Source organism: Pseudorca crassidens, chromosome 5 (assembly GCF_039906515.1).
Source record: "Pseudorca crassidens isolate mPseCra1 chromosome 5, mPseCra1.hap1, whole genome shotgun sequence".
NCBI classification, from domain to species: Eukaryota; Metazoa; Chordata; class Mammalia; order Artiodactyla; family Delphinidae; genus Pseudorca; species Pseudorca crassidens.
Window position 1 is genome coordinate 36,469,938 of NC_090300.1, and position 24,027 is coordinate 36,493,964.

At 37.1% G+C, this 24,027-nt stretch overlaps 1 protein-coding gene and 1 long non-coding RNA gene across 14 annotated transcripts in view; both read right to left on the reverse strand.

Moving 5' to 3' along the window:
* The window catches only part of LOC137224407 (uncharacterized), a 224,035-nt gene that overhangs the window by 83,786 nt on the left and 116,222 nt on the right, over positions 1-24,027 (reverse strand). The window lies entirely within an intron of this gene.
* CEP63 (centrosomal protein 63) overlaps positions 1-24,027 on the reverse strand; it is a 74,415-nt gene that overhangs the window by 9,781 nt on the left and 40,607 nt on the right. For all 13 annotated transcript variants that reach the window (XM_067737749.1, XM_067737754.1, XM_067737753.1 and 10 more), the window contains 4 exons: positions 4,621-4,854; positions 4,213-4,352; positions 3,281-3,418; positions 547-661 (listed from right to left, as the gene is read on the reverse strand). In XM_067737749.1, the coding sequence (XP_067593850.1) occupies positions 547-661; positions 3,281-3,418; positions 4,213-4,352; positions 4,621-4,854 (627 nt within the window). The remainder of the gene's footprint in view (positions 1-546; positions 662-3,280; positions 3,419-4,212; positions 4,353-4,620; positions 4,855-24,027) is intronic.

Consider the following 24,027-nt stretch of genomic DNA (forward strand, 5'->3'; position numbering starts at 1 on the left):
TGGTCCACAGAAGACAACAGAAAGGCAAGAGGAAGAAAGGGGCTAGAAGTAATCTCAAAGAAGTAATAAAAAATATGAGTCAACAAACAGGACAGCCAGGGCCCACTAACATAGAGACAAACTCTGCACACTTCAAATGCCAATGAGGATATAACTACCCACAGCACAGAAGAGAATACACATCCATCACCACCTTTGGTCAGTAAGAAAATATTAAATGCCAGCTCATATAATATGTTCATGTGCTTGTGCAAGCAAGAAGGTGCGTAGCTTCTAGAAAACTTTTCATCAAGGCACATTTAAAATAACGTTGTAGAGTTCAAAGGGGCAGGCTTCAACTCTCTTGAAAATACTTACACGGCATCCCTGGGGATGACACAGAAAGACACTCTCCTAAGCACCTTCCAGGTACTCTCTACTCGTGAGCATCAAATGGCCTCTGGGTTACATTTTTCTCTCATTAAAAATAATTCCTGTAACCTCTCAACCCACAGCTCAGTCCATAAACACAAAGGGCTTTGCGATCCCAGGCATGCGGACCTTTACCTTCTTAATCTCTGCCCTGTACTCATTGTTATGCACTTCCATCTTCTTTAGTTCTTCATATTTTTCCATTAGCTCTTGGCTCAGCTGTTTACATGTCGTACTCACAGATTCCAAGCTGTATGACAAAATTAAGGTCACATATTTAAAATAAAACAAAACCCTGAAACCCACAAATTGAGTTATCTAACCTTACCTTCTTGATGTCCAAGAAATACCCTTAAACATCACCTCCCACCCCAAAATAAAACTCATTTCTGATTTCCTTATCACTGGAGGCAGCTAAATCCAATTCACACTTCTGGAGATACTTTTGAGTTCTGTGTTTACCTATATTCTTTCTCTCTGCTTAGAATATTACTGGTTACAAAATTCTCAAGATTATAGCAACTTAGGTAGTTTTTTTCTCTCTAGTTGTACAGGAGCTGCATCATAATCTCAGTCTTCACCAACTTAATTACAATCCCATCCTACACACAGCTGCCAAAAGAATCTTCTTCAAAGAGTTTCCAACTTGTCACCCTTACTTAAGAATCAATCACTCATCAGATACAAGAACCTCAGGGGCACCATACCTCTCTTATCTCACAGCTCATATCTACTAATAAAGTCTTTTTGCCGCTAAATTGCTAGGCTTTACTGTCTGCCATGTGCCATTTGCTAAGCCTGACTTCTTGTCTCTTCACACACCATCCCCTTGACCACACAGCACCTTCCCCTCCTACCAGGCAATGGATAGTCAACACCCTTTCAAGAGTCAGATCAACATTTACCTGGATAGAGCCACACTGACCCTCATTCCTTAATTACCTTAAAAACAGTCTATTTTCAATTGTTAGAGCTTGAATGTAGACATTTTCTAGAATTTTCACTTTAAATTGCTCTTAGGTCCTTTAATGTGCATATTATGTTTCTCGAACCACAAATTCTATGATTAAAATAATGTCTTTTACTTCTTACCTCCCTCTAACCTTGCCCACCATACCCTTATGCCCTGCATCATTTGGTTCCAGACTGTTCAATACAGGCTTAATAACTATCTAGATTGTTTCACCCACACAGCCAACTTACCAGATAAGCTATCGTTCAAAAATACCATCTCTACAATACAACAACACAGAAACAATCACTTAAATTCCTACAGTTCCTGTTTCAGGGAATATTCTGTTCAAACTGAACAACACAAATAAGCTGTCTAAAAGGGTTCATTTTTCTACTTGCCTTTTGATACAGAAAAATAATTTTGAAAGTCTTTGTTTTACTACTGAACACTGGTATTTGTATCCATTTATTCCAACTTTACCTATTTCTAAAAATCCTAGAATGCTTATTTATTTGGTACTTAGAATGTGACTACAGTGTGTCAAACATTGAGGTAGAGCGAGAAGAAAATCAGATAATCTTGTCCTATCTACAGATGGGAAAATCGAGGCCTAAAGAGACTAAAGTGTACCAGGTCACAATGCAAGAGGCAGTGTGTCAGAAACAAGAGGCAAGCCTTCAGGGCCTGCTGAGAGCACAGCAAAACATGTAAAAGATCACTAAAAAGTCTATCAATGGAAAATCAGGATAAAAAATGTAAATATTAGTTCTAATGTCAATAAGAATACTAAGCTTTTACTTTATTCAATCTAAAGTATGCAAATATACCTCAGTAATGACAACTAAGAATATCTTAAGTATTCCAAGGTGAGAAAGAAATAAAGCAAAAACTCTGTGTGTGTATGCATGTATATTTAATATGTAAAGAAAATATTTAGTGGTTTGCAAAAACAGAAATAAAAGATATATTACTTAAAGATAGGACAAAAAACTTATTACTGTACTTAAAAGGGTAAAACAGCAATTTTTTGGTTATCTGTTTGCCTAAAGGCTAACAGTTTATTTATTTTATTTTTATCTTCTACACAGCAGAAAATACTACTTTACAAATGACCATGATTTACGTTTAAACAAAATATCAAACTCTTCCCAATCAGCAAGTTCAGCGGGATGATAAAAAAATTCACAGTATGGTGATACAAGTGAGCTGGGCATGGTATAGCATAAGTCAGGATTCAATCAACACACTAGGAAATATCAACAGCATTTCAGCACAGAAGGAAGGAGCACCATGTGTCCAGGGAGATCTTCCCAAGAGCAGCTCCAGTCATGTGGCTGGTAGAGGGGAAAGGCTGCCTAACTGAAGGCCTTCTGCACAGGAGAAATGTGAAGATGTACAGTCAGTCAATAGAGACACCTCTTTTGAAGAATTTGGTTTTAAAGGACAGCAGACAAATACAGAAAGAACTTGACAGGGGTATAGAATTAAAGGAGGATTTTCATTTTTTTCCCAAGATGAGGAATATTAAAACATATTTTATACTAGTGGAAATGATTTAGCAGAGATTAAAAACTTGATGATGTAAAAGAGAAAAGGAGAAGCTGTAGAATCAGTATGTAAGTGGAGTCTTAGGAGCACAGACATCATCCACTGATTCATTCACTCTAACAGATTAAGGACACAGACAGATTGCAGGCTGACTGGTAGGTTTGGTGGTAAGAATATTAGGAAGTTCTCCTTTAACTGAGATTTACAGTTCTCCTTTAATCTCAATGAAATAAGAAGTTAGGCCATTTGTGAATGATAGAGAGGAAAAAATTTTTTCACTTGTTATATTAGCTTACTTTATCAATATGATGATTGAAAATAGTTTCTAACAATTTGAGTGTTTCTGAAATGTATGTAATTACGTACCTGACTTCCAGACGAGTCACTTCTGCCTGCAGAAGTTCTTCACTAGTGTGGGTAAAATCCAGTCGGGAGAGCACATTCTCTAAGTCTCCCTGCCCTTGAGAGGCATACCTCCTTTCTGCCTGAGACTCCTCCAGTGACCTATGGGAAGACACAGAAGGACTGTTAAATGCCTTGTATCTTTGCAAACAAAAGCAACACACAGCCAGTTCATATTTCCCAACTCTTTTTGGTAATGAAACTCTTCAGAACTCTTCAGTTTGTTTCCTGATTTACGAAAAAACAAAACAAAACAAAAAACTGGGCGAGTAAAGAGGCAGAGATGATGCTTCTAAAAAAGTCAGCAACAGTCTACTCCTTTCTCAACTGGGATTTGGCCTGTTTTTCAAGGGAAAAAGACAAAATGGCAAAATTCACCTTGTTGACACTTGATACCTTGAGTCAAAGAAACTGAAAAGTTATAGACAAAAACAGAAATGTGCACCAGACTTAAATTATAAACTTCAGAGCAACAATTCATACATAGAAGCAAAATTAACTTTAGGAATTTTTTAAAGGGCTATCTCAATAGCTGGCTTATTGATGATAAGCAGCTACTAAACATGACCTGTTCTACCAAGGAAGGGAGGCCTCCCAGGAGACGTAGACTATAATTCCTTTCACGTTTGCAGTTTTGGCAAGGGTATGGATTGACAAAAGGGTTCCTCACTTTCTAAACATCAGAGTCTCTTGGTTAGGGGACTCAAACTGTAGGCAGAAAAAACTAATCATACAATACTTTCTAAAGATATAAAAATTTAACTCAGAAATTAACACTGAATAAGAAAACCCATAATATGATCAAACACAAAATTATGACTATGCAATATTAAAAATGGTGCTTAATGCTAAACCACCCCGTGGCTAAGATTAATAATATTTAAGATTAAATATACCTTATGGTCTCTACTGTGTGTTGAGTGTCAGTTGCCTTTAATTTTGCTTGTAGCTTCTCCTTTTGTATTCTTGTCTCACACATGAAATTTTCTTGAGTCTGAAGAGCTGCCTTCAATTCTCTCTTTTCTTCTTGCAGAACCTGCAAAAATACTCAGAAAAAAAGTCAGATGTTATTAAATTTTTCTATTTCATGAGAAAACGTAGCCAGGGAATCAAACTGTAAGTTATCTAACAGGCACCATATTAATAAGGCCTGTTATTAATATCTGATCCTGTTATTAAATCAATATATATTGGCTACAGAGTAGGGAAGAAACCATAGATTTTGGAACCTAGTTCCAGGTTCATTAGTCTCTCTTAAAACACACATTTCCTCAGTTACAGTATATTACAACTTAAAAACATACCTCTAACAGTTTTTCAGATTCCCTCAATTTTTCTTCTTTTTGCTGCTGGTCTTGCATAACAGTCATATTGGTTCCAACCAAGTCATTGACCCTCATGGTGAGGCGCTCTATTTCCAACTCATTGGCACAGATGGTGTCATTGGCCCGCTCCAGCTTACTGCTCAGGTGCTGAATTTCCGATTGGCTGGACAGCTCCACAGACTCTAATTTTTGTTTCCGATTGGCAAGCTGAGCCTAGAAACACACAAATTAACAACTGGTAAAAGTGAAAAGGTAAAAGAATAATCAATGAATAAGGAAAACTAAAATGAAACTGAGTTTTACTTCCATAAATACATATAGCATTAGCTCATTAAAAATATATAATCCATTCATGATAAAAAAAATTTCCATGATAAAAACTAGGAATAGAGGGGAACTTTCTCAATTTGGTAAAGACGATCTACAGAAACCTTACAGCTAACATTATACTTAAAGGGGGGAAACTTGATACTTTCCCACTAAGATCAGGTACAAGGCAAGGATGTCTCCTCACACCACTCCTTTTCAGTGTCACACTGGATATCCTTGTCAATACAATAAGGCAAGAAAAGGAAATAAAAGGTATACAGATCAGAAAAGAAGTCATAAAACTGTCTTTGTCCACAGATAACATGATCATCTATGTAGAAAATCTGAAAGAATCAACCAAAAAAAAAAAATCTCCTGGAGTTAGTAAGCAATTATAGCAAGGTTGCAGGATATAAGGTTAATATATAAAAGTCAATCACTTTCCTATATGTCAACAATAAACATGTGGAATTTAAATTAAAAACACAATACTATGGGCTTCCCTGGTGGCGCAGTGGTTGAGAGTCCACCTGCCGATGCAGGGGACGCGGGTTCGTGCCCCAGTCTGGGAAGATCCCGCATGCCGCAGAGCGGCTGGGCCCATGAGCCATGGCCACTGAGCCTGCGCGTCCAGAGCCTGTGCTCCGCAACGGAGAGGTCACAACAGTGATAGGCCCGCATACTGCCAAAAAAAAAAAAAAAAAAAACCCCACAATACTATTTATAGTAACACCTAAATAAATCACTTAAGTATAAATCTAACAAAATATGTACAAGATCTATATGAGCAAAACTACAAAACTCTGATGAATGAAATTTAAAAAACTAAATAAATGAGACATTCCATGTTCATGGAAAGAATCAATCCTGTCAAGATGTCAGTTCTTCCCAATATTATCTATGAATTCAACACAATCCCAATCAAAACATCAAGTTATTTTATGGATATCAACAAACTACAGTTTACATGCAGAGGCAAAGACTAAGAATAGCCAATACAATATCAAAAGAGAAGAACAAAGTTGGATGACTGATGTTACCTAACTTCAAGATTTACTATAAAGCTACAGTAATCAAGACAGTGTAGTACTGGCAAAAGAACAGACAAATAGATTACTGTAACAGAATACAGAGCCCAGAAATAGACCTTTATAAATATAGTCAACTGATCTTTGATAAAAGAGCAAAGGTGATACAATGGAGCAAAGATAGTCTCTTCAACAAATGGTGCTGGAATAACTGGACATCCACATGCAAAAAAATGAATCCAGACAAAGGCCTTACACTCTCCACAAAAATTAACTAAAATGGATCATAGACATAAATGTAAAATGAAAACTATAAAACTCTTAGAAGACAGCATAGGAGACAACATAGATGACTTTGGGGACAGTAGGAGATAGAGGACCTACTGAGGTAGGAGATAGATGGACCCCTGGGCTGGACAGCTGGTGTCTGCAAGTAAAGTAAAATTGAAGCTTTGTTCTCACCCAGCCACTCCAAGGACAAAGCTAGTGGCAAAAGCTGAGCTCTGCTGAAGTAAAAAGATGACCAGTCCTGAGGTCAAGGAAAACTTCCCTGTCTGCATATGTGCAGGAAGGCTCCTTGGGGGTCCAAAAGAGAGGGGGCACCACCCCATAATAAGTGTGGACATATCCCCACAGGCCTCTGCAGTGGGATCCATCTTTGCAAAAAGTTGCGCACGCATCTTGGGGAGGGTCCTAGGACCAGTCAGGTGTGAAAAAAGAAACAAGATAACTGGCCAAAGGTAAACAAAGACCTGGAAGAACTGTCCTACATAAAGGATTTAAATCAACTCTTTACTGCACTCCTCCTCATTAGACAGGACGCACATACTCTTTCTCTCTGGGTGTGTATTTATGCCTAACTTCTGACTTACTGCACTCCTCATTCAGGATGACCGCACTCCTCTCCTGGTGTGTATTTCTGCCTTGCTTCTGTCTTAAATAAACTGCTTCTCTGTGTGCTCTCCCACATGATATGCTGTTTCTCTAATAATAAACTTTGTACCTGTTTTTACAGTTTTTGCCTCCTTGAAACATTCTTGCCTTCAATGGGGGTTACAGCCAGGGCACAATGCTTCTAGCCTCTAGTCCCTGGTGGTCTAGCAGCTAGGATTCCTGGTTTTCATCCAGACTACCTAGGTTCAATTCCTGGCCAGGAAACTAAGATCTCTCTTCAGGACCGCTCACCGCTATCTCTCCGAGATCAATATCTTTGTAGACACAACACCAAAGACACAATCCCTGAAAGAAATAACTGATAAGCTGAAATTCATTAAAATTGAAAACTTTTACTCTGTGAAAGACAATGTCAAGAGATTGAGAAGAAAAGCCAGGTCTGGGAGAAAATATCTGCAAAAGACACACCTGATAAAAGGACTGCTATATAACATATAAAAAGAACTCTTAAAATTCAACAAGAAAACAAACAACTCCATTAAAAAATAGGCCAAAGACTTGAATACAGATGGCAAACAAATATTATATATGAAAAGATGATCTATATCATATGTCACCAAGGAAACGCAAATTAAAACAACAATTACATATCTATTAGAATGGCCAAAATCTGGAACACTGATAATAGTAAATTCTGGCGAGGATAAGGAACAACAGGAACTCTCATTCATTGCTGGTGAGAATGCAAAATGTTACAGCCATTTTGGAAGACGGTCTGATGTTTTCTTACAAAACATATTCTTACCATATAATCCAGCAATTGTGTTTCTTCGCATTTACCCAAAGAAGTTTGAAAATGTATGTCCACACAAAAACCTGAATATGGATGTTTAAAGCAGTTTTATTCATAATTGCCAAAACTTGGAAGCAACCAAGTACGTGTGGGGATAAGTAAACTATGCTATAACCAGACAATGGAATATTATTCAATGCTAAAAAGAAATAAGCTATCAAGCCATGAAAACACATGAAGGAGTCTTAAACTCATATTACTAAGTGAAAGAAACCAGTCTGAAACGGCTACATACTGTATGATTCCAACTATACAACATTCTGGAAAAGGGAAAACAATAGAGAAAATAAAAAGATCAGTGATTATGGGGAGGGTAGGCAGGGGAGTGATGAATAGGCAGAGCACGGAGGAAATTTATGGCAGTGAAAATAATCTGTATGATATTATAATGATGGATATGTTTATGGATGGATGGAGAAGAGACGCTGCCTACCTACTGAAAAGACAGCTGCATTATTCTACCTACTTGTACAGAAGTTTAACTATATCCATGACTCATCATATAGGAAAACTGGATTTATCTCTTATTTAAAACATAGGAAAAAGGAACTATAGTGCCTTATTTTATTTCTTACAGAAGTGCAGAAATTAAAATTTTTTAAAAGTCACTAAATCACTTAAATTTCCAGGTCAAATTTTCCTCTCTCCCCACCGCCAAACATGTTTCATGTAGTTAATTATTGTGTTTTAACATTCTTTTCATGAAAATCACACACATTCCAATGATTCAAATTGACCACAAAAATGTTTACCTGTGTGAGGAAAGGAGTGGGGAGAAGAGAATTGTAGAATTTTGTTCCTTCAGGAAAAAGGTGTGTGGAGGGGAGGAAGGATTTGTTCTGTCATCAACTTTTGGACACTCCCTGAGCTAAAAGACTCAACTAAATATAGTGAATCTCAAAGTTTCCTTCTATGCTTTATCTACTGAGTTACATACCAATAAGACCATTTTAGCAACTATCTCATGGACCTGCAGTACATAGCTCCTAGAACTTGGATGATTTTTTAGGCTATGTATCCCAGCTATACTGTTTTTTAGCTCCCAACTTTCTAGTTTTCAGAAATTTTAATCCAGCATCCTGAAAAGTACTTCATCTTCACACTGAAGATAGGCATAAATCATTTGTGTAAGTAAAACTTCCCTTATTCTAAATATTTTTAAAAGGTAAAGCACGGCTCCCCTGGTGGCGCACTGGTTGAGAGTCCGCCTGCCGATGCAGGGGACACGGGTTCGTGCCCCGGTCCGGGAGGATCCCACATGCCGCGGAGCGGCTGGGCCCGTGAGCCATGGCCGCTGAACCTGCGCGTCCGGAGCCTGTGCTCCGCAACGGGAGAGGCCACAACAGTGAGAGGCCCGCGTACCGCAAAAAAAAAGGTAAAGCACACAATTTTATTTTTAGAAATTTAAGTGGAAATGTCTCTGGGAAATCTATCTGCTGTGGATTTAAGGATTTTATTGTGAATAGTACAGGGCCAAAATCCTATATTGTGGGCGCATAAAGTAGACGCTCAACAATGCCCATAAGCCAGAAAAAGGGTGGGAGGAGAAAGGCAAAGAGGCAGATAAATAGCGTTTATATAAATTACAGATCCAAGATTCCAGCACAAAGATTCAAAAAAATTTTATCAGATTCCTGCAACAGTGTGAAAAAAGAACATCAAATAGGTTTAAATGCACAAGAATAACTGCCAGGATGCAACTGTCTCCAAACTTTTAAAATACAATATAAACTACCCACCCCCAACAAGGGGAAATCTTACATAGAATTCTGTACAGAATATATAACTGAAGACATTGGATGAGGATGATAAGAAAGAGCCCAACATGCTGAACCTCCCCAACCCTACTTTAAACTGCACAGCAGCCCTGGGGCTTGACAGAACATAGCTAGAAAACCACTGTTCAACTGGACGCTCCGGATGAAAAACAATACATAACTGCAAAACACTAGCATTGTCTTTTTAACACTGTTAACAGCTATTTAACATTATTCAGTTCAGATCTGTGACCTTAAAGTAAACTGGTATTGACGTTATAGTTTAAGCTATAGTTTAACCAGCTGGCCAAGATTTGATACTTAAAAACTAAACAACTAGTTTTGCAGCATCAAGAACATAGCTTTCTTTTTTTTTTTTAACATCTTTATTGGAGTATAATTGCTTTACAACGGTGTATTAGTTTCTGCTGTATAATAAAGTGAATCTGCTATATCCACATATACCCTCCCTCTTGCATCTCCTTCCCAACCTCCCTATCCCACCCTCTAAGTGGTCTCAAAGCACCTAGCTGATTTCCCTGTGCTATGCGGCTGCTTCCCATTAGCTATCTATTTTACATTTGGTAGTGTATAGATGTCAATGCCACTCTCTCACTGCGTCACAGCTTACCATTCCCCCTCCCCGTGTCAAGTCCATTCTCTATGTCTGTGTCTTTAATTCTGATCTGCCCCTATGTTCTTCAGAACCTTTTTTTTTTTTTTTAGATTCCATATATATGTGTTAGCATTTCTCTTTCTGACTTACTTCAGTCTGTGTGACAGATTCTAGGTCCAACCACCTCACTACAAATAACTCAATTTTGTTTCTTTTTATGGCTGAGTAATATTGCATTGTGTATATGTGCCACATCTTCTTTATCCATTCATCTGTCGATGGACACTGGGGATGCTTCCATGTCCTGGCTACTGTAAATAGTGCTGCAATGAACATTGTGGTACATGACTCTTTTTGAATTATGGTTTTTTCAGGGTATATGCCCAGTAGTGGGATTGCTGGGTCATACAGTAGTTCTATTTTTAGTTTTTTAAGGAACCTCCATACTATTCTCCATAGTGGCTGTATCAATTTACATTCCCACCAACAGTGCAAGAGGGTTCCCTTTTCTCCACACCCTCTCCAGCATTTATTGTTTGTAGACTTTTTGATGATGGCCATTCTGACCGGTGTGACATGATACCTCGTGGTTTGGATTTGCACTTCTCTAATGATTAGTGATGTTGAGCATCCTTTCATGTGTTTGTGGGCAATCTGTATATCTTCTTTGGAGAAATGTCTATTTAGGTCTTCTGCCCATTTTTGGATTGGGTTGTTTGTTTTTTTGTTATTGAGCTGCATGAGCTGCTTGTATATTTTGGAGATTAATCCTTTGTCAGTTGCTTCGTTTGCAAATATTTTCTCCCATTCTGAGGGTAGCCTTTTCGTCTTGTTTATGGTTTCCTTTGCTGTGCAAAAGCTTTTAAGTTTCATTTGGTCCCATTTGTTTATTTTTGGTTTTATTTCCCTTTCTCTAGGAGGTGGGTCAAAAAGGATCTTGCTGTGATTTATGTCACAGAGTGTTCTGCCTATGTTTTCCTCTAAGAGTTTTATAGTGTCTGGCCTTACATTTAGGTCTCTAATCCATTTTGAGTTTATTTTTGTGTATGGTGTTAGGGAATGTTCTAATTTCATTCTTTTACATGTAGCTGTCCAGTTTTCCCAGCACCACTTATTGAAGAGGCTGTCTTTTCTCCATTGTATATTCTTGCTTCCTTTATCAAAGATAAGGTGACCACACGTGAGTGGGTTTATCTCTGGGCTTTCTATCCTGTTCCATTGATCTATATTTCTGTTTTTGTGCCAGTACCATACTGTCTTGATTACTGTAGCTTTGTAGTATAGTCTGAAGTCCGGGAGCCTGTTTCCTCCAGCTATGTTTTTCTTTCTCAAGATTGCTTTGGCTATTCGGGGTCTTTAGTGTTTCCATGCAAATTGTGAAATTTTTTGTTCTAGAAGAACATAACATAGATTTATTTTTTTCTTTATGTTTTTAAACTGAAGTATAGTTGACATACAATATTATGTTAGTTTCAGGCTTACAACATAGTGATTCTACACATATACATTACATATTGATCTCCATGATAAGCCTAGTAGCCATATATCACTATACAAGGTTATTACAATATTATAGACTATATTCCCTATGCTGCACATTTCATCCCCATGACTTAATTATTTTATAACTGGAAGTCTGTACCTCTTAATTCCCTTAGCCTATTTTGCCCAACTCCCCAACCCCAAACCCATGGCAACTACAGTTGTTCTCTGTATCTATGAGTCTGTCTCTGTTTTCTTGTTTGTTTCGTCTTTTAGATTCCACATGTAAGTGAGGTCATATGGAATTTGTCTTTGTCTTATTTCACTTAGAGTAGTACTCTCTAGGTTCATCCATGTTGTTGCAAATGGTAAAAATTTCATTCTTTTTCATGACTAATATTCCACTGTATACATACACCACATCTTGTTTATCCATTCATCTATCACTGGGCACTTAAGTTGCTTCTATATCTTGGCTACTGTGAATAATGCTGCAATGAATAGAGGGGTGCATATATCTTTTTGATTTTTTGGGGGGGGGAATGCCCAGAAGTGTAATTGCTAGGTCATATGGTAGTTCTATTTTTAATTTTTGAGCAATCTCCATGCTGCTCTCCGTAGTGGCTGCACCAATTTACATTCCCACCAACAGTGCTTGAGGGTTCCCTTTTCTCCACATCCTCACCAACACTTGTTATTTGTTACCTTTTTGATAATAGCCAGTCTGACAGGTGTGAGGTGGTATCTCAGTGTGGTTTTAATTTGCATTTCCTTGATGATTAGTGATGCTGAGCATCTTTTCTCATGTCTGTTGGCCATCTGTATGTCTTCTCTGGAAAAATGTCTATTCAGGTCCTCTGCCAATTTTTTACTCAAGTTGTTTTTTGATGTTGAGCTGTTTAAGTTCTTTGTATATTTTGGATATTAACTTCTTATCAAATAAATCATTTGCAAATATGTTCTCCCATTCAGTAGTCTACCTTTTCATTTTGTTGATCGTTTCCTTTGCTCTTCAAAGACATTTTAGTTTGATATAGTCCCACTTGTTTATCTTTGCTGTTGTTTTCCTTGCCTGAGGACACAGATCCAAAAGACTACTGCTAAGAACGATGTCAAAGAACATATTGCCTATGTTTTCTTCTAGGAGTTTTATGCTTTCAGGTCTCACATTTAAGTCTTTAATCCATTTTGAGTTTATTTTTGTACAGGGTATAAGAAAGTGATCCAGTTTCGTTCTTTTGCCTATAGATGTATAGTTTTCCCAACACCATTTACTGAAGAGACTGTCTTTTCCCCATTGTATATTCTTGGCTCCCTTGTCATAAATTAATTGACCATATAAGCGTGGGTTTATTTCTGGACTCTCTATTCTGGTGCATTGATCTATGTGTCTGTTTTTGTGCCAGTACCATATAGTTTTTGTTTTTGTTTTTGTTTTTTGCGGTACACGGGCCTCTCACTATTGTAGCCTCTCCCGTTGCGGAGCACAGTCTCCGGACACGCAGGCTCAGTGGCCATGGCTCACGGGCCCAGCTGCTCCACGGCATGTGGGATCCTCCCAGACCGGGGCACGAACCCGTGTCCCCTGCATCGGCAGGCGGACTATCAACCACTGCACCACCAGGGAAGCCCCACATAGTTTTGATTACTATAGACTTATAGTATAGTTTGAAATCAGGGAATATGACACCTCCAGCTTTACTCTTCTTTCTTAAGATTGCTTTAACTATTTGGGGTTTGGTTTTGTGTGTGTGTGGTTCTATACAAACTTTAGATTTATCTGTTCCAGTTCTGTGAAAAATGTCATTGGAATTTTGATAGGGACTGCACTGAATGTGTAGATTGCTTTAGGTAGTATGGCCATTCTAACAATATTTATTCTTCTAATCCATGAGTATTGTACATCTTTCCATTTATTTGTGTCATCTTCATCTTCAATTTCTTTCATAAACATCTTAATAGTTTTCAAAGTATATGTGTTTCACCTTTTTGGTTAAACTTACTCCTAGGTATTTTATACTTTTTGATGCACTTGTAAATGGGACTGAAGTCTTAATTTATCTTTCTGATAGTTCATCATTAGTATATAAAAAAGCAACAGATTTCTGTATATTGATTTTGTAGCCTCCAACTTTACTGAATTAATTAGTTTTTTTGTTTTTTTTTTTTTGCGGTACGTGGGCCTCTCACTGTTGTGGCCTCTCCCGTTGCGGAGCACAGGCTCCAAACGTGCAGGCTCAGCGGCCATGGCTCACGGGCCCAGCCACTCCGCGGCATGTGGGATCTTTCCGGACCGGGGCACAAACCCATGTCTCCTGCATCAGCAGGTGGACTCTCAACCACTACGCCACCAGGGAAGCCCTGAATTAATTAGCTTTAATAGTGTTTTTTGGTGGAGGCTTTAGTTTTCTATATATAATAACATACCATCTGCAAATAGTGACAGTTACTTCTTCCTTTCCAATTTGGATGCCTTTCATCTCTTTTCCTTGTCTGACTGCAATGCCTAGGACTTCTAGTATCATGCTGAATAAAAGTAGTGAGAATGGGCATCCTTGTCTTGTTCCTGATCTTAGAAGAAAAGCTTTCAGCTTTTCACAGTTGAGTATTACACTAGCTGTGGGTTTGTCAAATATGGCCTTTATTATATTGAGGTATGTTCCCTCTACACCGGCTTTCTTGAGAGTTCTTATCATAAATGAATGTTGAATGTTGTCAAATGATTTTCCTTCATCTATTGAGATGAACATATGATCTTTTATCATTTTTAAATGTGGTGTATAATACTAATTGATTTGCAGAAATTGACCCATCCTTTTATCCCTGGAATAAGTTCCACTTAATCATAGTATATGATCCTTTTATTGTATTATTGAATTCGGATTAATAATATTTTGTTGAGGACCTTTACATGTATGTTTATCACAGATATTGGCCTGTAATTTTCTGTTTGTTGCATCTCCATCTGGTTTTGTATCAGTGTAATGCTGGCCTTGCAGAATGAGTTTGGAAGTGTAGGAAGACTTTCTCTTCAATTTTTTGGGAACAGTTTGAGAAGAACAGGTATTAACTCTTCTTTAAATGTTTGGTAGAATTCACTTGTGAAGCTGTGGTCCTGGACTTTTTTTTTTTTTTTGAAGTTTTTTGATTACTGATTCAGTTTCATTACTAGTGATTAGTCTGTTCAGAATTCCTATTTCTTCCTGATTCACCCTTAGAAAATTGAAATCTTCTAGGAATGTATCCATTTCTCCTAGGTTTTCCAAACTGTTGGCATAAAGTTGTTCATAGCAGTCTCTTATGATCCTTTGTATTTCTGTGGTGTCTGTTGTAACCTCTTTTGTTTCTCATTTTATTTATTTGGGCCCTTTCTTCTTTTCTTGATAAATCTGGCTAAAGGTTTATCAAATTGGTTATCTTCTCACAGAACCTTCTCTTAGTATCATTAATCTTTTCTATTGTCCTTTTAGTCTCTATTTCATTTATTTCTGCTCTGATCTTTATCATTACCTCCTTTCTACTAATTTTGGGCTATATTTGTTCTTCTTTTTCTAGTACTATAGGTGCAAGGTTACACTGTTTATTTGAGATTTTCCTTGTCTCATGAGGTAGGCCTGTATCACGATGAATTTTCCTTTTAGAACTGCTTTTCCTGTGTCCCACAGATTTTGGAATGTTGTGTTTACATTTTCATTTCTCTCAAAGTATTTTTTAAATTTCCTCTTTCATTTCTTCATTGATCTACTGGTTGTCAAATAGCATGTTCTTTAGCCACCACGTTTGTGGTTTTTTCCACTTTTCTTCTTGTGCTTGATTTCTAGTTTCATACCATTGTGGTATTAAAATGATGCTTGATACAACTTCAAATTTCTTAAAGTTATTGAGACTTGTTTTGTGACCTAACATGTGATCTACTCTGGAGAATGTTCCATATGGACTTAAAAAGAATCTGCATTCTGCTGTTCTGGGGTGAAATATTCTTTATATATTTATTAAGTCCATCTGGTCTAATGTATCATTTAAGGCCAATGTTGTGTCATTGATTTTCTGTATGGATGACATATGTATTCATGTAAATGAGGTGTTACAGCCCCCTACTATTACTGCATTACTGTCAATATCTCCCTTTATGTCTGCTTTATGTATTTAGGTGCTCCTATGTTTGGTGCATATTTACAGGTATTAAGTCCTCTTGATGAATTGGTTCCTTAATCATTATGTAATGACCTTCTTTGTCTCTTGTTACAGTCTTTGTTTTAAAGTCTATTCTGAAATTGATAAACCATTAGCCAGACTCATCAAGAAAAAGAGGGAGAGGACTCAAATCATTAAAATTAGAAATGAAAAAGGAGAAGCTACAACAGATACCACAGAAACACAAAGCATCCTAAGAGACTACTATAAGAAACTCTATGCCAATAAAATGGACAACCTGGAAGAAATGCACAAATTCTTAGAAAGTTATAGCCTTCCAAGACTGAACCAGGAAGAAATATAAAATATGAACAGACGAATCACAAGTATTGAAATTGAAACTGTGATTAAAAATCTTCCAACAAACAAAAGTCCAGGACCAGATGGCTTCACAGGTGAATTCTATCAAACATTTAGAGAAGAGCTAACACCCATCCTTCTCAAACTCTTCGAAAAAATTGTGGAGGAAGGAAAACTCCCAAACTCATTCTATGAGGCCACCATCACCCTGATACCAAAACCAAAGATACTACAAAACAAGAAAATTACAGAGCAATATCACTGATGAATATAGATGCAAAAATCCTCAACAAAATACTAGCAAACAGGGCTTCCCTGGTGGCGCAGTGGTTGAGAGTCCGCCTGCCGATGGAGGGGACATGGGTTCGTGCGCCGGTCCGGGAGGATCCCACATGCCGCGGAGCGGCTGGGCCCGTGAGCCATGGCTGCTGAGCCTGCGCGTCCGGAGTCTGTGCTCCGCAACGGGAGAGGCCACAGCAGTGAGAGGCCCACGTACCGCAAAAAAAAAAAAAAAAAAAAATACTAGCAAACAGAATCCAACAACACATTAAAAGGATCATACACCATGATCAAGTGGGACTTATCCCAGGGATGCAAGGATTCTTCAATAAATGCAAATCAATCAATGTGATACACCACATTAACAAACTGAAGAATAAAAACCATATGATCATCTCAATAGATGCAGAAAAAACTTCTGAGAAAATTCAACACCCATTTATGATAAAAACTCTCCAGAAAGTGGGCACAGAGGGAACCTACCTCAACATAATAAAGGCCATATACTACAAACCCACAGCAAACATCATTCTCAATGGTGAAAAACTGAAAGCATTTCCTCTGAGATCAGGAATGAGACAAGGATGTCCACTCTCACCACTATTATTCAACATAGTTTTGGAAGTCCTAGCCACAGCAATAAGAGAAGAAAAAGAAATACAAGGAATACAAATTGGAAAAGAAAAGTAAAACTGTCACTGTTTGCAGATGACATGATACTACACATAGAGAACCCTAAAGATGCCACCAGAAAACTACTAGAACTAATCAATGAATTTGGTAAAGTTGCAGGACACAAAATTAATGCACAGAAATCTCTTGCATTCCTATACACTAATGATGAAAAATCTGAACAAGAAATTAAGGAAACACTCCATTTACCACTGCAACAAAAAGAATAAAATACCTAGGAATAAACCTACCTAGGGAGATAAAAGACCTGTATGCAGAAAACTATAAGACACTGATGAAAGAAATTAAAGATGATACCAACAGATGGAGAGATATACCATGTTCTTGGATTGGAAGAATCAATATTGTGAAAATTACTATACTACCCAAAGTAATCTACAGATTCAATGCAATCCCTATCAAATTATCAATGGCATATTTTACAGAACTAGAACAAAATATCTTAAAATTTGTATGGAGTCACAAAAGACCCCGAATAGCCAAAGCAGTCTTGAGGGAAAAGAAATGGAGCTGGAGGAATCAGACTCCTTGACTTCAGACTATACTAGAAAGCTACAGTAATCAAGACAATATGGTACTGGCACAAAAACAGAAACATAGATCAATGGAACAAGATAGAAAGCTCAGAGATAAACCCATGCACCTATGGTCAACTAATCTATGACAATGGAGGCAAGGATATACAATGGAGAAAAGACAGTCTCTTCAATAAGTGGTGCTGTGAAAACTGGACAGCTACATGTAAAAGAATGAAATTAGAAAACTCCTTAACACCATACACAAAAATAAACTCAAAATGGATTAGAGACCTAAATGTAAGACCGGACACTATAAATCTCTTAGACGAAAACATAGGAAGAACACTCTTTGATATAAATCACAGCAAGATCTTTTTTGATCCACCTCCTAGAGTAATGGAAATAAAAACAAAAATAAACAAATGGGACCTAATGAAACTTAAAAGCTTTTGCACAGGAAAGGAAACCATAAACAAGATGAAAAACAACCCTCAGAATGGGAGAAATATTTGCAAACGAATCATCGGACAAAGGATTAATCTCCAAAATATATAAACAGCTCATGCAGCTCAATATTAAAAAAACAAACAACCCAATCCAAAAATAGACAGAAGACCTAAATAGACATTTCTCCAAAGAAGACATACAGATTGCCAAGAAGCACATGAAAAGCTGCCCCACATCACTAATTATTAGAGAAATGCAAATCAAACTACAATGAGGTATCACCTCACACCAGTTAGAATGGGCATCATCAGAAAATCTAGAAACAACAAATGCTGGACAGGGTGTGGAGAAAAGGGAACCCTCTTGCACTGTTGGTGGGAATGTAAATTGATACAGCCACTATGGAGAACAGTATGGAGGTTCCTTAAAAAACTAAAAGTAGAATTACCATATGATCCAGCAATCCCACTACTGGGCATATACCCAGAGAAAACCATAATTCAAAAAGACACATGCACCTCAATGTTCACTGCAGCAGTATTTACAATAGCCAGGTCATGGTAGCAACCTAAACGCCCATCGACAGATCAATCGATAAAGATGTGGTCCATATATACAATGGAATATTACTCAGCCATAAAAAGGAACGAAATTGGGTCACTTGTTGAGACATGGATGGATCTAGAGACTCATACAGAGTGAAGTAAGTCAGAAAGAGAAAAACAAATATCGTATATTTACACATATATGTGGAACCTAGAAAAATGGTACAGATGAACCAGTTTGCAGGGCAGAAATTGAGACACAGATGCAGAGAACAAACGTATGGTCACGAAAGGCGGAAAGGCGCGGGGGTGGAGGAGGTGAGGGTGTGATGAATTGGGCTACTGGGATTGACATGTATACACTGATGTGCATAAAATTGATGACTAATAAAATAAATTAATAAAATGTACATGCAAATTTTTTAATGGGATTGAGTTAAATCCACCTCTATTATGCCTAATAAACATTAAATTTTTCATTAATGAATAAATAAACCTATTTAAAAAAGTCTATTTTGTATGATATTAGTATTGCTGCTCCAGTTTTCTTTTTGTTTCCATTTGCGTGGAATATATTTTTACATCCCTTCACTTTCAGTCTGTGCAAGACTTTAGATTTGAAGAGAGATCTTGTAGGTGAATCTCTTCCTTTTTTATCCATTCAGCCACCCTCTGTTTTTTGGAACACTTAGTCCGTTTACATTTAAAGTAACTATTGATAGGTATGGACTAATTGCTACTTTGTTAATTCCTGGTTGTTTTGTACTTCTTCTCCATTCCTTTCTTCTTCTCATGGTCTCTTCCCTTGGAATTTGATGACTTTCTTTAGTGTTATGTTTGGATTCCTCTGTCTTTATTTTTTGTGTATCTGTTACAGGTTTTTGGTTTGTGGTTATCACGAGGTTCATATGTTAACAACTTACCTATTTTAACTTAATGGTTGCTTAAATTTGAGTGCATTTAAAAACACTAAATTTTTACTCCCTATTTTGTTTTTGATGGCATATTTTACATTTATTTTGTGTATCACTTACCTAATTTTATTATTTTATTACTTTTTCAATTTTTTTTAATGAAGATAGTTAATTTACAATGTTGTCTTAGCTTCTGGTGTACAGCAAAGTGATTCGGTTATACATATATATATAAGATATGTATGTATATATATAGTTTCTCATATTCTTTTCCATTATAATTTATTACACAATATTGAATAGAGTTCACTGTGATGTACAGTAGGTCCTTGCTGTTTATTTTATACACAGTAGCTTCCAGATACCAATCCCAAAACCCTAATTTATCCCTCCCCTCACCCCTGCTTTCCCATTTGGTGACCATAAGTTTGTTTTCTATGTCTGTATGTTTCTGTTTTGTAAATAAGTTCACTTGTATCATATTTTAGATTCCACATATAAGTGATACCATGTGATATTTGTCTTCTTCTGTCTGACTTCACTTAGTATGCTAATCTCTAGGTCCATCCATGTTGCTGCAAATGGCATGCTGCTGCAAATGGCATTATATCATTCCATTGTGTATGTATACCATATCTTCTTTAGCTGTTCATCTGCCAATGGACACTTAGGTTGCTTCCATGTTTTGGCTGTTGTAAACAGTGCTGCTATGAACATTTGGGGTATGTGTCTTTTTGAATTAGAGTTATCTCCTGATATATGCCCAGGAGTGGGATAGCTGGGTCATATGGTAACTCTATTTTTAGTATTTAAGGAAACCTCCATACTGCTTTCCATAGTGGCTGCACCAATTTACATTCCTGCCAACAGTGTAGGAAGGTCCCTTTTTCTCCACATCCTCTCCAGCATTTATTATTTGTAGACCTTTTAATGATGGCCATTCTGACCAGTGTGAGGTAATACCTCACTGTAGTTTTTATTTGCATTTCTCTAATAATTAGCGGTGTTGAGCATCTTTTCATGTGCTTATTGGCCTCTGGAGAAATGTCTATTTATGTCATCTGTCCATTTTTGGATTATGTTACCTTTTTGTTACTGAGTTTTATGAGCTGTTTCTATATTTTTAAAACTAAGGCCTTGCTGATTACATTGTTTGCAAATATTTTCTCCCCATCTATAGGTTGTCTTTTCGTTTTGTTTATCGTTTCCTTAGCTGTGCAAAAGCTTCTGAGTTTGATTAGGTCCCATTTGATTATTTTTTATTTTATCTACTGCCTTGGGAGGCTGACCTAAGCAAACACTGCTACGATTTATGTCAGATAATGTTTTGCCTATGTTCTGTTCTAGGCATTTTATGGCGTCATTTTCTTATATTTAAATCTTTAAGCCACTGTGAGTTTACTTTTGTGTATAGTGAGAGGGGGTATTCTAACTTCATTGATTTACCTGCAGCTGCCCAACTTTCCCAACACCAGCTGCTGAAGAGACTGTCTTTTCTCCACTGTATATTCTTGCCTCCTTTAACAAAGATTAACTGACTGTGGGTGTGTGAGGTTTATTTCTGGGTTCTCTATTCTGTTCCATTGATCCATATGTCCTTTTTTGTGCCAATACCACACTTTTTTTTGTTTGTTTTTTGGCGGTACGCAGGCCTCTCACTGCTGTGGCCTCTCGCGTTGCGGAGCGCTCCGGACGCGCAGGCTCAGCAGCCATGGCTCACGGTCCCAGCCGCTCTGCAGCACGTGGGACCCTCCTGGACCGGGGCACGAACCCACATCCCCTGCATCAGCAGGCGGACTCTAAACCAACTGCGCCACCAGGGAAGCCCCACACTGTTTTGATTACTGTAGCTTTGTAGTATTGCCTGAAGTCTGGGAGGGTTATGGCTCCAGCTTTGTTCTTTTCCCTCAACATTGCTTTGGCAATTCTGGGTCTTTTATGGTTCCACATATATTTTAGGACTATTTGTTCTAGTTCTGTGAAAAATGTCATGGGTAATTTGATAGAGATAGCATTAAATCTGTAGACTGCTTTGGGTAGTGTGGCCATTTTAACAATATTAATTCTTCCAATCCAAGAGCATGGGATACCTTCCCATTTTTTGGATCACCTTCAATTTCCTTTATCAAAGTTTTATAGTTCTCAGAAAATAAGTCGTTCATTTCCTTGGTCAGGTTTATCTGTAAGTATTTTATTTTTTTGGATACAACTTTTAAAGGGATTTTTTTTTTTTTTACTTTCCCTTTCTGATATTTCATTGTTAGTGTAAAGAAACGTAGCAAGTTTCTGTATGTTAATCTTGTACCCTGCTACCTTGCTGAATTTATCAGTTCTAGTAGTTTTTGTGTGGAGTCTTTAGGGCTTTCTATATATAGTATTGTGTCATCTGCATATAATGACAATTTTACCTCTTCCCTCCCAATTTGAATACCTTTTATTTCTTTTTCTTGTCTGACTGCTTTGACTATGACTTCCAGTACTATGTTGAATAGAAGTGGTGACAGTGGGCATCCTTATCTTGTTCCAGATTTTGGCAGGAAGGCTTTCAGCTTTTCACCATTGAGTATTATATTGGCTGTGGGTTTGTCATAAATAGCTTTTATTATATAGAAATATGTTCCTTCTATACCCACTTTGGTAAGAGTCCTTATCATGAATGGGTATTGAATTTTATCAAATGCTTTTTCTGCACCTATTGAGATGATCCTGTGGTTTTTGTCTTCTCTTTTGTTGATGTGGTGTATCACATTGATTCATTTGCATAGCTGAACCATCCTTGTGACCCTGGGATGAATCCAACATGACTGTGGTGTATCACCTTTTTTATGTGTTGGTGGATTCGGCTTGCTAATACTTTATTGAGGATATCTGCATCTATATTCATCAAAGATATTGGCCTGTAATTTTCTTTTTGGTACTGTCTTTGGTTTTGGTATTGGGGTGATAATGGCTTCACAGAATGACTTTGGGAGTGTTGCCTCCTCTATTTTGGATTAGTTTGAGAAAAATCGATATAAGTTCTTCTTTGTCTGGTAGATTCCCCATTGAAGGCATCCAGTCCTGGACTTTTGTTTGCAGGGTGCTTTTGTTTTCGTTTTTTTGCTTATTACAGATTCTATTTCACTTCTAGTGATCGGGGTTTTCAAATTATCTATTTCTTCTTGATTCAGTTTTGGTGGGCTGTATGTTTCTAGAAACTTGTCCATTTCTTCTAGGTGGTCTAATATGTTAGCATATAATTGTTCACAGTATTACCTTATGGGGTTTTATTTGGTATTTCTGCAGTATTGGTTATTTCTCCTCCTTCATTTCTTACATTATATTATTTATTTGGGTCCTCTCTCTTTTCTTCTTGGTGAGCCTAGCAAGAGGTCTATTGATTTTGTTTACCCTTTCAGAAAACCAGCTCTTGGTTTTATTATTTTTCTATTGTTTTTTTTTAATCTCTATTTTATTTATTTCCTCTCTAATCTTTATTATTTCCTTCCTTTTGACTTTAGGTTTTGTTTGTTCTTCTTTTTCTAATTCTATTAGGTGGTAGGTTAGGTTGTTTGAGATTTTTCTCGTTTTTTGAGGAAGGCCTGTATCACTATGAACTTCCCTCTAAGAACTGCTTTTGCTGCATCCCAAGGATTTCACATGTTTGTGTATTCATTTTCATTTGTCTCAAAGTATTTTTAAATTTCCTCTTTGATTTCATCACTGACCCAGTGTTTTTTTAGTAGCATGTTGTTTAGTCTCCACATAATTGTTTTTTCTTTTTCTCATTTCTCTTTCTGTGGTTGATTTCTAGTTTCATGCCATTGTGATCAGAAAAGATGCTTGAAATAACTTCTATTCTCTTAAATTTGCTGAGGCTTGTTTTGCATCCTAGTATGTGGTCTATCCTAGAGAATGTTACATGTGCAGTTGAAAAGTTTGTATTTTAAGTCTTTTTTTTTTTTTTTCCTGGATGAAATGTCCTGAAAATGTCAATTAAGTCTAACTGTTCTATTGTGTCAATTAGGATCTCTGTTGCCTTATTGATTTTCTGTCTGGAAGACTTGTCCATTGATATAAGTGGGGTGTTAAAGTCTCCTACTATTATTACATTCCTGTCAATTTCTCCCTTTATGTCTGTTAGTATTTATGTATTTAGGTGCTCCTATATTGGGTGCATATATGTTAATGAGTGTAATAACTTCTTCTTGTATTTATTTTTTTACCATTATATAGTACCTTATGACCTTTAAATTTTGTCTGAGTATTGTTACCTCTGCTTTCTTGTCATTCTGTTTGCATGAAATATCTTCTTCCATCCTCTCACTTTCAACCTATGTGCGTCCTTCACCCTAAAGTGGGTCTTTTGTAGGCAGCATACTGTAGGCTCTTGTTTTATTATCCAGTCTGACACTCTGTCTTTTGACTGGAATATTTAGTTCACTAACATTTAAAGTAATTATTGATTGATATGTATTTACTGCCATCTTAAAACTTATTTTCCAGTTGATTTTGTATTTCTTCTTTGTTCCTCTCTTTTTGTTTTTCCTTTTGTGGTTTGATGGTTTTCTTTTGTAT